The sequence below is a fragment of the Cyprinodon variegatus genome, unplaced genomic scaffold, assembly GCF_000732505.1.
Source record: "Cyprinodon variegatus isolate N-32 unplaced genomic scaffold, C_variegatus-1.0 Scaffold115, whole genome shotgun sequence".
Taxonomy (NCBI): domain Eukaryota; kingdom Metazoa; phylum Chordata; class Actinopteri; order Cyprinodontiformes; family Cyprinodontidae; genus Cyprinodon; species Cyprinodon variegatus.
The window spans coordinates 1,044,230-1,061,471 of record NW_015150568.1 but is presented as its reverse complement, the minus strand read 5'-3'; the positions used below and the strand labels follow the sequence as shown (position 1 = coordinate 1,061,471).

The window sequence follows — 17,242 nt, the reverse complement described above, 5'->3', positions numbered from 1 at the left end:
TATATATATATATATATATATATATATATATATATATATATGGACACATTGTATATACCCCCATGCACTTTTGTTCCCTTTGGCATCTTATTGTTTTTGACTATTTGAGCTGATGTAATGAGTAAATTTCTCCACTGCGAGATATATAAAGTCAATCAATCAATAATAGATTTTAAAGTTTATGAGTGAGGAATGCTAATGTTTTTTTCCTTCTAGCTCGAAATTAAAAGCATAAATGTAGACCCTAAGATATGATAAGTCAAATTATGCGGCTTTGTCTGTGTTCTTTTATTGGATTGCTTACTAAGATGTACCCTCAATAACCTGCATCACCTAATTTATTCAAGTGATATGTTAAAGATATAACAAAAACATAATAGCAATAAATTCATAAATAATTTGATCCACTGTTTTAAAATATTTTGCATGTTTTCTTGTGTTTTTTTTTTATAATTGATTTTGGAATAATCAATTCAATGGGCCAAAACCCTTTGTATTTCCAATTTCAGACCATTTAGAACAATGATGAAAGAGAAATCCATTACAATATTTAAGCCTAAATTTTATTCCCAAGTACCATAAGAGTAAACTATAATTATATATATATATAAAAAAAAACTTTGTACAAAGTTCTATTCCTAACTTTATAAAAGACATTTCATTATAGGCACAGGTTTGCCTCAAGTTTACTTCTACTGCCTCAACACTAGGGGGCACTAAAAAGCCGTAAATATATATATGAGGAAAACGTCAGATTTGCAATACTTCACACATATTGCCAGATATATACGGTATATAATAATAATAAAAAAAAAAGCAAGTCTACTTAAAGTTTGAGCGCACTCCTTGTTTCGGACTGTGTGACATTGAATAAAAATGTGTCACTAGTATAAAACAGCCCTGTGCATGTAGTGCGCGCAAAACATTTTTCTTTTTTTTTTTTTTTCTTTTGTTCAATTAAGAAAAGCTGTATTTGAATATAACGCACAGCTTTTAATTGTAGTCCTAAACATTCCCCCTGTAGGAGGTGGAGCACCAAGTCGGTACTTGGAAGAAACCTCTCTGCGTAAAAAGGGGTCCATTGCGCAGAATCTCTGCTCGCTTACGATTAATTTACAGAAGAGAGGAACATCTCCATCTCTCAGGATGCAAGAGTAGCGCGGTGGACAGTGCGGCTGCATGTTTCTGGAGGACAAAAAAAGTTGCGCAAAAAGCCCAACCCTGTGCCAAGAGACCTTTTTTGGTTTTTTAGTTAGGTGAGTGGCACGATGTCGGCTCTACGGAGGAAATTTGGAGGGGACTATCAGGTGGTGAACACCAGCAGAAGCATGACTTTTTCTGCACCGGTGAAGAGGAAGCGGCAGCGCTTCGTGGAGAAGAACGGCCGCTGCAACGTCCAGCACGGTAACCTTGGCGGGGAGACCAGCAGGTACCTCTCGGATCTCTTCACCACGCTGGTGGATCTCAAGTGGCGTTGGAACCTGCTCATCTTCATCCTCACCTACACCGTGGCGTGGCTGGTCATGGCTTCAATGTGGTGGGTGATCGCGTACATCCGTGGAGACTTAAGCAACGGTGGCCACGACCCGTCCTACACCCCGTGCGTCGCCAATGTGTACAACTTTCCCTCCGCGTTCCTCTTCTTCATCGAGACCGAGGCTACCATCGGCTACGGCTCGCGCTACATCACAGAAAAGTGCCCAGAAGGCATCATCCTCTTCCTCTTCCAGTCCCTGCTGGGCTCCATCGTGGACGCCTTCCTCATCGGCTGCATGTTCATCAAGATGTCGCAGCCGAAGAAGCGCGCGGAGACGCTCATGTTCAGCCAGGACGCGGTGATTTCGCAGCGGGACGGAAAGTTGTGCCTCATGTTTCGAGTGGGGAATCTGCGTAACAGCCACATGGTGTCCGCGCAGATCAGGTGCAAACTCATCAAGGTAGGCTGAGACCAGGATCCAAGGTGATCTTTTTTGCGCAATCCCATCTCTGGGGATGAAAGTAGAGACTTAATTTGCTGTGCCATGCGTTAACTCCCTTTTAATCTTATAAATGTCCAAATTCCCTAAGGGTCTATATATTCATAATTAAATGTATTTTAATGGCTCACCATTCTATACCCTGAAGGTCTACTTTGGAGCTGAATTTATCTCTCTATGCAGGTTTTTTTCCCTCTGTGTGGAGCTGCTGAGTTTGCTCCCTGATAAAGTCCCCCCAACTTCTATTATCTCATTTTTATTACCTTAAAAAATATTCTTCCAACATTTTATCACGTTGCAGCTACATCCATAAACGTACTATAGTAGGATTTTATGTGGAATGTCAGCATAAAGTTGTTTCTTATAGTAAAGTGCACTGCAAAAAATGTAAATCTCAGTAAATATTTTCTTAAAATATGTGCATTTTTTCTTGAATTAAGGAGGCAAAGACACTTTACCAATGCAACAAGACAATTTAAATTTAAAATATGATATAATAATTGCATTGTCTTATTTCAAGTGCATGATATCTAATTATCTTATTTTAAGAGTAAAAATACTCATTCCATTGGCAAATCGTCTTATTTTCCTGCTCAAATTAAGAGTAAATACACTTAATTTAAAACATTTTTACTCATTTTTAGGTCATTTCTGCAGTGTGAAAGTAAAAACTATAAGTAAAAATTAAGTGCATGTCTCAAATAAATTTGCAAAACACCCTACACTTTCTATTTATTTTTCTGGAATCAAGCATCTAGAATAAAGAGTCTTTATTGTTAGTATATCACCATAATGATTTCCTTCTGAGACACCGGCTAAAATGTACTCATAATACCAACGTATTTGAAAATATATAAACAATATGAGATCACATAGAATGTGGCATTTAAGTATTTAGATGAAATGCAGCTTGTGCTGAATCAGTGAATGAAATGAGCTGGAGGTTTGGTTAATTTTCAGCAGGGATGCTAAGTCTCTGCCTTCAGCTGTACGATTGCAAACTCAATTTTAGATAGATTTCATGGAAATGATCTGTTTACCTCAGTTTTTACAGTAAATCTTGTCCAACATTCTCAATCTGATTTAGGTCTGGAGAACCATTCAAGCACACAAATGCTATTAAATCCACACCATTTCATTGTAACAGTATGTTGAGGCTTTTTGTCCTGCTGGAAGGTAACATCTATTTATTTTGCCTCTGACAGGAACCCCCCCAAGCTCCTAAGATTTCAGCTTTATCTATCCTCTAATAAACTCCGATCAGCTTCTCTTTCCTGCTAAAGAAAAATATCTGTATTGTGGGATTTGTGTTTTCAAGGTGATGTGGAGAGGTAGTTTTTGTGTCTAATTTTCATCTCATCTAAACAAAGCTCCTTTTCCTTGCTTGTCATTTCCACAACATGCTTTTTGACTAGCCGCAAAGCTTCCTGAAGAGATTCTCTCACCAGAGCATTTAAAGCTTCATGGCTCCTCCAGACTCATCGTGTGCCTCTTGGCTCATGTATGGTGAAGTCCTTGTTGAATTGTGAAAAAGAATAAATAAAAACTCATTAGGCATGGACACTTTTTCAAATACTCACAATCAATGTTTACATATTTAATAATTAGATTCAAGCTATGAATTTTGATTAAAAAAGTTTCTGTACATTGAGTGATGATGTGCAATATATGCAAACCTCAAGGTTGGCTTTTCCTGAGTTCAGAAACCCTGCACTGATCTGAAGCACAAAGCTGACAGTGAGAATGCGTTTTATGAAACGCTGTCAGTACATAAAAAAGGCAGAAGATAAAAGCAAAGCTGAGGCAGCTCCTGGTGGCTGCGATAGAAGACAGGAGGAACACACATGACAATTTTGCAACTGAAAAAAACAGCAACAAATCTTCAGCAACAAAACAGGGCTTTGGCATTTTGCTGTCAGCAGGGAGATGTTTTTTGCATTTCTGAAAAGTAGTATTTTTGCATCAGCTGTGAAAAAAACAAACAAAGCCTCTTTATCAAAATATCCCACGGCATGTACTTCTGCTCTAGCTCTCCAGTTTAAACTGTTAACAGATGACTGTAGGGGTCTATTCTACTATGTGTCTGTGACAGGTAGAGTTAGAGGTACATTCACAGTGTCTGCGTTACGATCTCATGTGACAAGAAGGGAGAGCTTCCAGTATAAGCCTAACTGCTTCTACAGGGTTTCTACCTTATTATTATACAGATTTTAATTACAAACCATTAGTTTCTGTTCTCTTTTTCTTGTTTTTCATTTTAGTTCTAGAATAGAACTGATCACTACACATTTAAAGTATTTAATTTATTAATGAGTTATACCTTTGGTTTCAGCTCCTTCTTAGATAGCGTACATTTCATTTTTTTTATCATTTCTTTTCTAATTAATAGCCTGGAAAGGCAAAGGAAAATATGGCCTCTTGATTGCATTTAACAACCCATCAAAGAGAAGTAATCAAGGGAAAAAAATGCACAATCATCCCTTTTCCTCCCTCCACAGAGACTGTAGTAACTCTCAGACAGTTTAATGCTCCATTGTCCTTTTCTTTAACTCAGTCCGTTTCTGTTTTAAATGGCCAAAGAAGAATCGTTTATCATGTTGACGTTATCTCAGTGGATTTACTATGTAAGAAGATTGTTGGAACAGTGTTGGCTTTGGTGTACTTTATTCAGACAACAAATTTTCTTATATTAGCTGCTGTAGTGCTGTTGTAACCTCAATTTTTGTTTACCTGTTAGATTTAATGAACCTGAATTTTAATTACAGGAGGAATTCAAATCGTTTTTCTTTTTTTTTCTTTATTCAGTTAAAATATAATTGATGTTATATCAAATACAGATTTATAAGCTTATGCAAAATACAACATTAGGATTAAATCCTGCAACTAAATTATTTAATCTTATTTGGTCATTGGATTATCTGTAGATCAATTTATGTAATGAAAAATGTTTTTATTTAGGTTTTCACAGCACTAGGGGCTCATTGTCGTATAGTAGTGTGACAGGAAAAGGGGTACAAGAGGGAGAGACGTGCTGCATAGGACCACATGCCAGATTCTATCCTGGCTTGGCCACTAAGGTCCCCATACGTGGGTCGTGCGTGCTAACCACTGCACCACGGAAATATGCCCTGATTAAAAATAATAGCCAAATTTGTTATTCCCCCCTTTAGTTACAGTGCTGCTTCTTCCCAGTCTGTCACAAAGCTCCCTAAAACAGAAAGTGGTTGATAATGAACTGAGAGCCACTCAGATTTCTCTTCAGGTTGTGGTGATTGAAACAGTTTGCCGCATCAAGGTGAATCATCTCTATATTAGAATACACAAAGCTTGTGGTGATCTCAGTGCCTTGCAAGCAGTTTTTTTACACATTGTACTTTAGCAGATTCTTTAATTTCACCAAAAACGTAAGTTTATTTTTTTGGAGAGAATTTTAGTTGAGTAAAGATTTTCAAATAGTTTAAAACTGTTTGGTAGAAAGCTAAACGCATTTATTTTTTTCATATTGCCAGTGAAAATCTGAAACGTGTGGAGTGCTTTTGTACCTATCTCTTTTTACTCCAAAACCGTTATTGCTACTGATCGTAGTAGCTCTCAAAAATCACCTCAATTAGTGGACCATTTACCTTAGTGTTCATTGTGATTCTATGTGTTAGTGGAAGGCTTCACACTTTTGTTAGATAGAATTTTTGAAAAAATATACAGTATGTAAGGCTTTTCACATATCACAGATAATGAAGAATACGGCACAACTGCAAACACACCAGAAATGTGAGAGGCAGGGTAGGTGCTACAGAGATTCTCTTGTATGGCAGAAGAGTCCAGCGACAGGACAGATGTTGATGCACTGTGGACAAAGCTCCAACAAACAAAAGGATAATTTTACCAGCAACATAGAGAAGACGTTACAGTTTTACCCAAGGAGTTTAAACCAACTCTAGGTCTGTATCACTTTTACCGACTCTAAGCAACTTTGAGGAGGGTGACTGTAACCCTTCTATGCAAAAAAACTACAAATGTGCACATTGCTTTACGGCATATGTCACTTCTCTCCTTCCCAATTCATTATAAAGACGATGCAACGAAATTTCCCTGAGAGACTGTATGTTTGAGCAAACTGTGCAGGGTTGATATTCACATTTAAAAAAATGCTGGGTTATATTATCTACCCTAAATATAAATTATCCGTTATATTTAGGGTAGTTGGGATATTTTTATGAGATTTCATGCTCTGGGTCAAAATGTCTTTCAAATCCATCAACCCAATGTGCATTTGGTTGACCCATAACATTTCTACATCTAGCCTAACAACCAGATAGATTCTCCACATGAAGAATAACTGAGCCCATAATATGCCTCTTGAACACGCAGACATCCATGGAGTAAAGTATGTACTAGCTTGAATGTGAGAGCATTTTATAAAGTTACTGTTTAGATTTTCTGCTTTGACTCAAAATGGGAGAAGACTCGCATCCACCCCGGGGCACTGAGGCCCTAAAACTCAGTTGTGTAAATTGAGCAATATTTTTTTATTTTTTAAATTAGAACCCGTGACATGGGCTGGTGCACTGTTAAAATCTACCCACCACTTTGTGAAATTACCTTCGGCTATTGGTGGGTACGAGTTTCCACCCCTGTTAATCTTTATGGAAAAGTTGTAAGAAAGTCATTGTTAAAGAGAATCTGTTAAATTACATTTTTTTGCAATGTACCACAAGCAATTTAGGAGACATGGCAAAGATGGAGAAGAAGGTGCTGTAGTCAGATGAGACCAAAGTAAGGGCCCTGTCAGACCTTGCAGATTTAAACAGCATATGCCCGACATCCCAGACTCTTCTAAAACACTGGCATACACTGAACTTTCTCTGTATTCTTTCGATTTTGGGCGTATACATAGCGTATTCATAATGAGTCCAGAACTTATCTCCAATGACAGCCTGACTTATGCATAACGCATGGCATAATGCATAATGCCCATGAAATTTCACAAGCCTGAGGGGGCAGCGATGCGCCCAGAGGCTCGCTGTCTGCATAAAAAGATTTCTTTGATCTCAGTGTTAACCTAGTTGCTGTTTACTGCCCGCCCCCCAAAAAAGAATAAGTAAAAAGAAAAAGAAAGAAAGAAGGTTTATATTTGCAGCAGATTCAGCATTATGTCTGCTAGGAAGTTTGTTGGTCGTGGCTGTGGGTGTGAACGCATGGAGGATCCATCACACTCACCTTCTCGCTCACCCTATGATGGGGATGACGTCTGGAGGTGTACTGATAGTCTGGAACATGTCAGATACGTTGATATGCATTGGAGATTAATTACGCATAAGTTATGCACAAGTTACTCATATGTTTTGGATAAGCTAGACGCCTTAACATCTGATCAAATATCTTACCTGTAACTTATGCCAGCGTATGCCATACGTGGTACTGTGGCATACTTGCCGTATGTCGACATGTGCCAGTGTGCTTGAGCATACATCAGCGTGCTCATAACTTATACAAAACGTAACCATAACTTATCCAATGTATACCAGCGTTTTTGCAAGATTAATGTACGTCAGGTATACCCTGGTATATATCTTCAAGGTGTGACAGGGGCTTAAAACTGTTATGTGTGGTTGCAAACTATCACCACACTGAAGCCTACCACACCTAAAGTGATGTATGGTGGTGGCAGTACCGAGAACTTTGGAAACAAGAACAATGACAGATTTTAGTCCATAGATGTGAGCAACGTTCTTTCCCCAAAAGTGCAACAAAAAGTGGTTTTGCAAAAGCTTAAATGTCAAGCGTTGAATATGAAAGCAATCCACACTTATCAGTTTTGATTTTTGAAGTATCCCACGCCAATAGATGTGCGTTTTATTACTCTATAGGTTGGTTCAACAATTTAAACTTTATTGTTACTTTTATGAATAATGTTTATGTAAATGTAATACCTTGTTTGCACCTTGTATCTTATGCTTTTTTACTTCTTGACCAGGACATCCTTGTAAAAGAGATTCCAAATCTCGATTTTATACAGTATACTTTTACTGTCTCCTTTTTTGTAACATTTTGTGACGAGTGGACTTCATTTGATGAGTGTCACACAGGGAAGGTTGTAGAGAGAGGAGAGACATATAGTAAATGGTCAAATCAGAGTCAAGTCTGGGAAAAGGTGTGTTGAGGACTGACAGCTTCAGAACATCTAAGTGAGTAAGTAAGTAAGTAAGTAAACTTTATTTGTATAGCACTTTTTAACAGACGAAGTCACAAAGTGCTTCACATGATCTTGCACATAATCATCCACTGACCCACACTGCATCCCCAGACCTTCTGGGTTTTAACTGTTTTGACACAATAATGTCAAGTAAATTAGTTAGGCAAGAAAGAAACTGTCTAAACTGTTTAAATAAGCTGTTTTTATTTAGACAGAAATTAAGTTAAACAAATCAGATAAAAGAAATATGCTAACACTAAGCAATAACCATTTCACCAATAGAGTCCATCTCTGTGTGTCATTTAATCTCAATATTAATCAAGCTGTTGTGTGTGTTCAAGTTTGTTTGGAAACATTAATGTTAAAAAAAAAAACCTAAAGACCAAGGGGCACAGCAGATAGATCAGATAAATGTTGTGTGAAGTTTACAAAATTATACCAGCCTATGAACTGCTGCCAAAGGGCTCTTCCATCCATAATTGGAAAATGGTAAAAGTATTAAGCTACTAAGAAACTAGTAAGACATGTTTTTCAAACTAAATTGGCCCAAAAAATGAGAGTATTTCCCAAAAAGCAGAGAAGCCCATGATTAACTTGGTGGAGCTGAACCTGAACCTCAAATAGGAAAAACTGTTGACAGGACTTCATCTTTCATAAAATAAAAGTAGAAAGTTTCCCCGGAAAAAATATACAGTATTGTGACATTTTTTGGGACAAAAGTATAGAATATTACTGAATAGCAATACTCCATAATTGTCCCATACTACAGAAATTCAGCTGTGCCAGTGACAAATCAAATAGTAAAAGTACACTATAGAGCCAAGAAAAACAATGCATCTCAAAAAGGAAAACATTGTGCAGTTATTTAAAAATAGCATACCTACTCATATTAAATGAAAATACTCAAAAAGGCAGCAGGTTATTTATAAAAGAAAGAGAAGAAAAATGCAAATATTTGCATGGATGCAGGAAAACTTTGTATAGCAGGTAAAAACTGCAACTAACAGCATGTTTGTAAAGACTTATTGGGCCCTTTGGGAGCATTGATGATTATAAAGGCTAATATGAGCAGGGAAAGACCTGTGATAGAGCTTGGCTGTGGACATGCAGTACAGCATCTTTCTCTGAAGAAGCTTGGTTGGTTTGAATTATTTTTACCCACGGGGGAGGAAGACATTGTCCAAACATTTTACTTTTTTGTTCTTGCCTTCTGTTTTCACCACATGCGCTGTTTTCAGGGAGAATCCAAGGACAGAGCTGGCTCTCTTAGAGAGCCTGTCCAACTCCTTCCTTTCAGCTGCTTATAAACTGCTGTTCAAACATAGCACAACATAAAAGATGGCTGGCTCAACCATAGAGTCAAATACGATCTTTGTGGGAGCCCAAGAGATTTGTCATACCTCAAAAGCATGGTGATGGCATCGTCATTATGTGTGGGATGTCTTTAATGGCCTGCATAAGATTTTATGCTGCAGCAGATGTAGATTCTTAAAAAAAAAAAATCTTGTGCTGTTCAAGTTTTTTTCCTTAAGTACATTTTACAGAAATCTAAGCTACAGTACTCATCCAGAAAAAAACATAGGAAAGGAATGTCATGCTGGGATAGCTTCTGATCCTTTGAACTACTCTAAATTGAGATCAGAATCACATTACATTGGCAAAGACTTGGTGGAGCGTTGCCTATTTGAAACTTTGAAATATATATTTTCCAACCAACAAATGGACAAGAATGTATTATCCCAACTTAAAGTAGGAGTGATGATCGTTTTTTGAGTGTGAACTCTTCCCTCAGTTTACACTTCCAATGTTTCAATAGTTTGTCATCTGTTGTACCAGAGAAAAGAAGATTATGGACTTGTTTTATACAAACGTCAAGGACTCATTCGTCTCTAAAACAAGGCCTGCTTCTGGAAAATCTGATCACAATTTTTTTTTCTCTGCTAAAAATGTAAGCTCCTTAATAGGAGTCTCTGGGTTGTGGCAAGTTAGAGTAGGAACTTTACACCTGTATGACTGGTGTGGGTGAATCTTCCTTTTTTTTTTTGTCCTGTCTGGCAATGTGGCAATAAGAAAAATTGTCTTGATACCAAAAAGAGCCCAACAGATTTTACTTTCAGAAGTGGAGCAGTACAGCTATTGCCATAGTGGTCCGCTTGATTTACGGTATCTGTATAGATAGCTTTATTATAAATATGCAGGAAGTTTTACAGATTATATGGACACTGCAATGTAAGTAGAACAGGAAAGGAAAAACAGAAAAAAAAGGGGGAAAAGATGAAAGAAAGAGGAGATAAAAGGGAGAAAGTGGGTGAATCTTCCCAACACATTGCTAGTCAGGCTTTTACTGGGGGTTTCACAGTATCATTGCAGTGCTCCACATAAAGGTTTTAGAATAAAAAGGTGTCCAGAATGTATGAGTACATTTCCTAATTATTGTCCTAGCACTTCAAGAGTAAGGAAGCTATGATGATGAAAATTAATTCAACGATTCATAGGTTCAAGAAGGTTAGATTGGTTTTACTTCGGTCCATCAGAATGACAACATTTTCCTGGCTGCACAATATTTTCACCTTTTGAAAACTGTTTTTTAGCATTCATTTTAAACGTACATTTATCCCATTAAATGAAATATTTATCTGGGTTTCTACATCTTTTGTTTTCTTGCATTTGAAGTACTGATTGCTGATAACATGTATGCTCCATGTCTTTTGTTGCTTTCACTTCATTTGCATGTTAACTGAAAATTACAGTGTCATTTTTCTGCACAAGAGTTGTAATAAATACTTTAAAACAAGAAGTGCATAAGTAAATAGCATGGACTAATTAAAGTGGTTAGAATACTGTTATATATAAGCACTAAATTAAAATGATAATGATCACCAACAGGCATCATCTTATCAATGTGTTATTCTTCTAAATGTTAGAAGAAATGAATAGTGTTTGGTGCTGTATGTGGTTTTAACAGCCAAGGATATTTTCCAGATATTTCCTGATGAATTGGGTGTCAACAAAAAATAAGCAGAAGCATATTTAAACCCAAAAATTTTTTATAAAGAAAAACCAAAAAAAAATTAACATAATTATGCTAAACAGTATGCTCATGAAACTTTGTCCCTAAGGATAGTTGCAGCATCTCCATCACATCTGGTGTGGAAGGTTCAGGTGTTCTTCTAACTGCCGTTACACAATCTCCCATTATCTTCAGCTCTCTCCTTCACGTGTTTTAATAAGGATGCCCAATCTGGATGGGTCCCATTCATTTTATAAGTGGGTCTCCACTAGATACACACATTCCTCTTTTTACTTGAAAAAATAGGGGAGTTGTAGTGTAAACACAAAATTAATCCCCCCATGAGTAGAGAAAACAGAACAGTTGCTGCAACAGTTCTCTAAAGGTTTCATATCAAACTGCAGATCACCTGCTTTGATTAAAACTTACCAGTCTGAAATTCAATGAATGTACTAACTGTGTTAAGGATTATAGGCATTGGGAGATTTGTTTGTAATAAATCAGCTGTCCAGCCTATTAGGGGTCTCCTATGATGATAGATACGAGATCTTTTAACATTGGAAAAGAGTTAAAAGATCTAATCCAATCAAATTTTCCCACTAAAGTGATCTTTTGAACAAGCACGACTAAAGACATGTCCCCTGATTTTTAGGAAAAAACATAAGGCAAGTGCTGTGCATGCAGTCAGTATAAATGATACCTTTAAGACCCGCAATGCAGTGATGTTTACCCTCTCTGTAACGTCCTCCTTTTGACACCTATGCTGAAAATAAAATTAAAAACTCCAAAGGAAATTCCAATGTCCCAGCTTTCCACTAACAACTAAACGCACCATTTATGCACAAATCTGCAAGTCCCCCATTGCCACATCTGCAATCTGATCTATGCATAGCTGCACTTTTGTCTGTGTGCATCAGGAAAGTTCTGCTCAAAGATGAACAGATTTGCATGTGTAGATGTAATTGAGTGTGTAGTTTCATTTTGTACTTTATTTATTTGTTTTTTTTATATTTGTGTTGGCACACAATTCTTTGACCACACATTCCGTAAATCATTATTTTAGATTTAAGACATTTAAAATACCCAGGGCTAGACACAGTTTACAAACAGCTTACAAACTCCAGGAATTTATTTTTGGTCACTAACAGTGTGTAATGTGCACAGACAAAGTGTTGGTTGGGTCATTCAGTATTTGCTGCTAGATGCTGTTTATCTTCAATAATTCTGTTGTGGTGAGTGGCATCTCTTCTGCCATTAACTATTTTTAGGTAGCAGCATCAGAGTGAGTTACTTAAAAGACCTTAACAGGCTGATAAAAATTCACAACTTTGTTCTGGGAACTCCTCTGAAACCTCTGGAGATGATTTCTAAAAATGAAGAACATTATGAAAAACCTTGAGAATCCTCTCCTAAAAGAACGACAGCAGGGAGTCCTCAGTCAGAGATGCAGATGCACTGCAAAACCGACCACTACAGAAAATGGTTCCTGTCTAGCTTTAACATCTACAACAACTCACTGAAAAAAACAAAGCCTGTAATAATTACAACAACATTTAATTTCCTTTTGTGGTCAGTAAAGTAATTTTCAATTAAATTGAATTCGAATTAAGCTGAATTAAACCATTCTTATTGTTAATTAGTTTCTAATTTGGTGCCCACACACAACAAATTTAATTACCAGCAAAACGCTGACTGCACATTGTATAAATTTCCTCGTGTGCGATCTTAAAAAGATAAAAGTCCTTGAATCTCCATTAATATTAATGCTGCTATTATTAATAAAACAGCAGAATGCAGTGGTGCATTGAACTCTGCAGCATTTTTTTGAAAAAATCTCAATTTAAACCTCTGCATGAAAGAAGGACAAAGAAAAATGCAGTACACATGGCCACTGTGGCAAAAAAGACTGAAATACAAAGAACGGGAGTGACAGCTGGGTGGTGCTCATCAGTGTCAGCAGAAGCTTGTCTCAGTAGGTTGCGAAGACAGCAGGAGATGGGAAGGAGACATGCGGGAAGACAACTCCACATTACTTGGAACATCTGGCACTAACAAACACTGAAGAAGAAAATGCAGTAAAAAAACTAAACAGCAACACACATTGAGGCTTCAATCTCACTTAGATGATGTAGATGACATCCCAGATGAGATGTATGACCCTGAACATTTAAACATCAGCAGATTTTCATTGTCAAAGCCAAGGACAAATCTATAACCACATGATTGTTTTGCATCCCATTCACACAGCTTTTGTCACTCTACACCAGTATATATCATGTAAGCGCTCACACTCTGCTATAATGTTGCCAGAGGAAGTGAGTCACGGGGGAATGGCCCTGTTTCTCTCCACCTGACTCATAGGTGGCCCGGTAAATTAAACACTCCCACCATATAAGGACCTCTTTCAGAGGCCATTAATTCCTCCCCTTGTGGCACTGACTGTTTAGCTGCAGTAGGACACGCAACGCTTTCACATTGGAAGAACCTTCCAGTGTTTCCTTGGCAGAGATGATTTGGTATAATTTAGCTACTGGACATTTTTCGTATGCCAGTGCATCTACATTCCAATTATTCAAATTATAAAATTACTTTCATTTCCAAAGCTTGAATATGACCTCCAAGGAAATGTGTCTTTTATTGATTTACCCTCTAGATTTGTCATAAATAAAACATGCAATAGTTGTGACATTGTAACCTAAAAGGGACAAAATGTGTTTGCAGCCTGCAGCAAAAAATATTGTATTTTGTGGAGAAAAATATACAGTTGTGCTTGAGGTTTACATACCCTTCCTTTATAGACAGAAAAAATCCACTGCTAGTAAAATTTAGAATGACAAAAATAATAATAAAAAAATGGAAATCATGACACTTTGAATATATATACTGAATATACAATGCATATATAAAAATGAATCACTGCAAAAAGGTGTTTTCTGTAATGCTCACTCAGACCTCCACACCTGGTATGCAACAGTTATTTTGATTCACTGTTCAGGAGCAAGGTATTTAAATTTGTCAAGGATATTCTTTTTTTTTTTACATTTTTTTTTAACAAAACTTAAAAGTCAATATATTCATATCATTTTCTTTAATAGGAGGTAAAACTTTAAAGCACAGCAGTAGCCTATATATTTTGTTTGTTTTGGTTAACACAAAATGTAGTTTTGTAGCACAATTAGGTGGTAGAGGAAGTTGGAAGAGTAGCAGTTTAAAGCTCCACCAGGCTTTAATCTCAAAGTTTATTAGACATTTTGTTTTTTCCTTTTTTACCAAACTGTTTAGTTGGAGAAAGTTTGAATAAGAAGCAAGTACACACCTAACAATATCTGTTTATATATATATCTATATATATCTATATATATATAGATATATATAGATATATATATATCTATATATATATATGACATTCTCTGAGCATGTCATCTGTTGGAGGCTTGTCTTTGATATACTTATGGATCATGGATGTTTCTTGCTGGATAGTGGCCCCTATGTATTTGTATGTACATATCTATATGTATATTTACATGTGTTCATTACGTCATTATTTGTTTAGCAATAAAACCTAAAATAAAAAAAACAGTTTGCATTGCTTCAATGTATTGTGGTCTACAAGCAATCTCTGTACAGCTCTCTTCAGGTCCTGTGAAAAACTTTTCAGTCAGATCAAGATCTGACTTGATTAGGCCATTGCATAATAATGAGTTTTTTTGTTTTGTTTTGATTATTGTCCTGATGGTTCACCTAATTACAGCCAAGATGTACCAGTTGGACAGGCAGCCTCACATTTTGTTTTAAACTGTTTTGGGACACTGAGGAGTTTATTGCTCACTGAAAGCTTATCAGATACCATGATCCAGATCTGGATTTATCAAAACATGGTCAGACATATCTTTTCAGTGACATCTATCCAAAGGGCCTTTTTTCTAAAATGCTAGTGGTTTCTTAAGAAAATGTCTTGCACAGCTGATTAGTTGTTTGTGTTTGTCTTTCTTAACAACTTAAATTGCATCACGTGCCCCCAAACCATCATCTTAACCTCTTACCTCTGTTCTGTGATTTCATCCGGGCATGCTAAATGTCGTATTTATAAAAAAAAGAAGAGTCTAATGAACTAAACATTGTACTAGTGCTCTGTGTATCATCAGATGCTTAACCTAGATTGACTGTTGAGATTTGTTTTTGTGGTACTTAAAGGAATAGATGAATTAAGGAAGGCAAGCCAAGCCTTCTGATGAAGATGAATGAAATAGAAGCTTCACAGTACTTAAAGACATCACACTGACTTCCAGATTTTCTCTCTGTAGAGTTAGTTCAGACTGAAAGAGCACAATGAAAACACAAGATAAGGCTTTTATGTGATTGTCCCTGCAGTATTAGTTTAAAAAGAAAAATAACATTGTTCTAAAGCCAGAAACGTAGACTGGAATATTTCCCCACAGCCTACTGTTCTGTCACATAACAGGCTTCAACTGTAGTCTATATTTCCTAAAATAATCTACCATAGAAAGATAATCAGATAATTGATTGAGTTATTGTAGCTTTTCTTAGCTTGTATGAATCACGTTAAACAGCTGCTGGCTTTTCTCATCCAGTTCCTGATCTAACTTTAGTCGATCTGTAACATAGGGTCAATGTCTGAGCATTACGGAAGAAACAAACACTGATGCTGCGTGATGGGTGACTCTTTCCTTCATGAAGGCAAGCCAGGAATCTGTGGGCACAGACGTCTTCCCGTGAAATGTCACACCCTTCTGTCCTCAACATCGCTGTGAATACAAATGACAGCCTGTTTGCCATCTGTGGACCAAGTGGCTCTTTAGCAAAGGGAGCCGGTAAGACAGATACAGTCAAAATTAAGCAACAGAAAGAGGTCCTTGATTTTAGATAGGGCCCTGCAATTGTTAAACTGTTAGAAAAGGTAGGGGAAGTTTTGTACTTTGGAAAGTTCAGGATAAATTTACTGCAAACATTTCTTCAATTGAGGGATTGTAGGGTGGACGGTTTGGTAGCACTGTTGCCTCAGGGCAAGAAGTTCCTTCTACTTGGAGTGTGCATGTTCTACCCCTGCATGCATAGGTTCTCTCTTTGTATTCTGGCTTCCCTCCACAGTTGGAAAAAATTGACTGTCACTGGTCTCTCTAAATTGTCCTAAAGTAGACTGTGCTTCTTTTTTTCTTGTGTATCTCTGTGTTTCCTCATCAGGGACTGGAAATTTGTGTTGTCCAACAACAGCTGGAGCTAGGTATTAGACGCCCGGTGACTATTTGAATTACAAATGAATATCCAAAATAGATAGATGGGCAACATCCATTCATCCATCCTCTCCTGCTTTATCCATTAAGGTCACTTTAGGGCTGGTGGCTATCTCGAGAAGTCTATGGGATACACCGTGGACAGGTCACAAGTTTGTCAAAGTCTAACGCAGAGACACACAAAGACACACAACCATACACACACACAGACACACCTTCACACCTAAGGACAATTTAGAGATGCCATTTAACCTAACAGTTATGTTTTTGGACTGTGGGAGGAAGACAGAGTACCAGTAGAGAACCCATGCATGCAAGGAGAGAACATGATAATTACATGCAGTAAGACCCCAGATTAGGAATCAAACATGAAACCTTCTTGCTGCAAAGCAAGGCAGCTACTCACTCCGCCAGCATGGAGTGTATGGGCAACATTTCTATTTAAACTTTAAATATCAGACTTGTAAAAACAATTCAATAGATAAAATGATAAAATATGTATAGAAAAATGGATGGATGGATGGATGGATGGATAGATGGATGGATGGATGGATTGACTGATGGATGGATGGATGGATGGATGGATAGATGGATGGATGGATGGATGGATGGATGGATGGATGGATGGATGGATGGATGGATGGATGGATGGATGGAATACATACATTGGAAGCCTACTCAGAGGAATATGGCCTATCAAGTGAGGGGGGTTGGCATTTTTCATTTCTTTAACTTTTGTATATCTACTTTGACATTATAATTGATTGGTGCTTGATAAATGTTGACATTATAATGAAAAAAAAAACACTTT

At 37.1% G+C, this 17,242-nt stretch overlaps 1 protein-coding gene across 1 annotated transcript in view; it reads left to right on the top strand.

Annotated features, from left to right (window-relative positions):
* The first annotated feature begins 1,140 nt into the window (after positions 1–1,140).
* LOC107085070 (G protein-activated inward rectifier potassium channel 1-like) overlaps positions 1,141–17,242 on the top strand; it is a 24,920-nt gene continuing 8,818 nt past the window's right edge. The window contains exon 1 of the mRNA XM_015375214.1: positions 1,141–1,937. Coding sequence (XP_015230700.1) covers positions 1,269–1,937 — 669 coding nt within the window. The 5' untranslated portion in view covers positions 1,141–1,268. The remainder of the gene's footprint in view (positions 1,938–17,242) is intronic.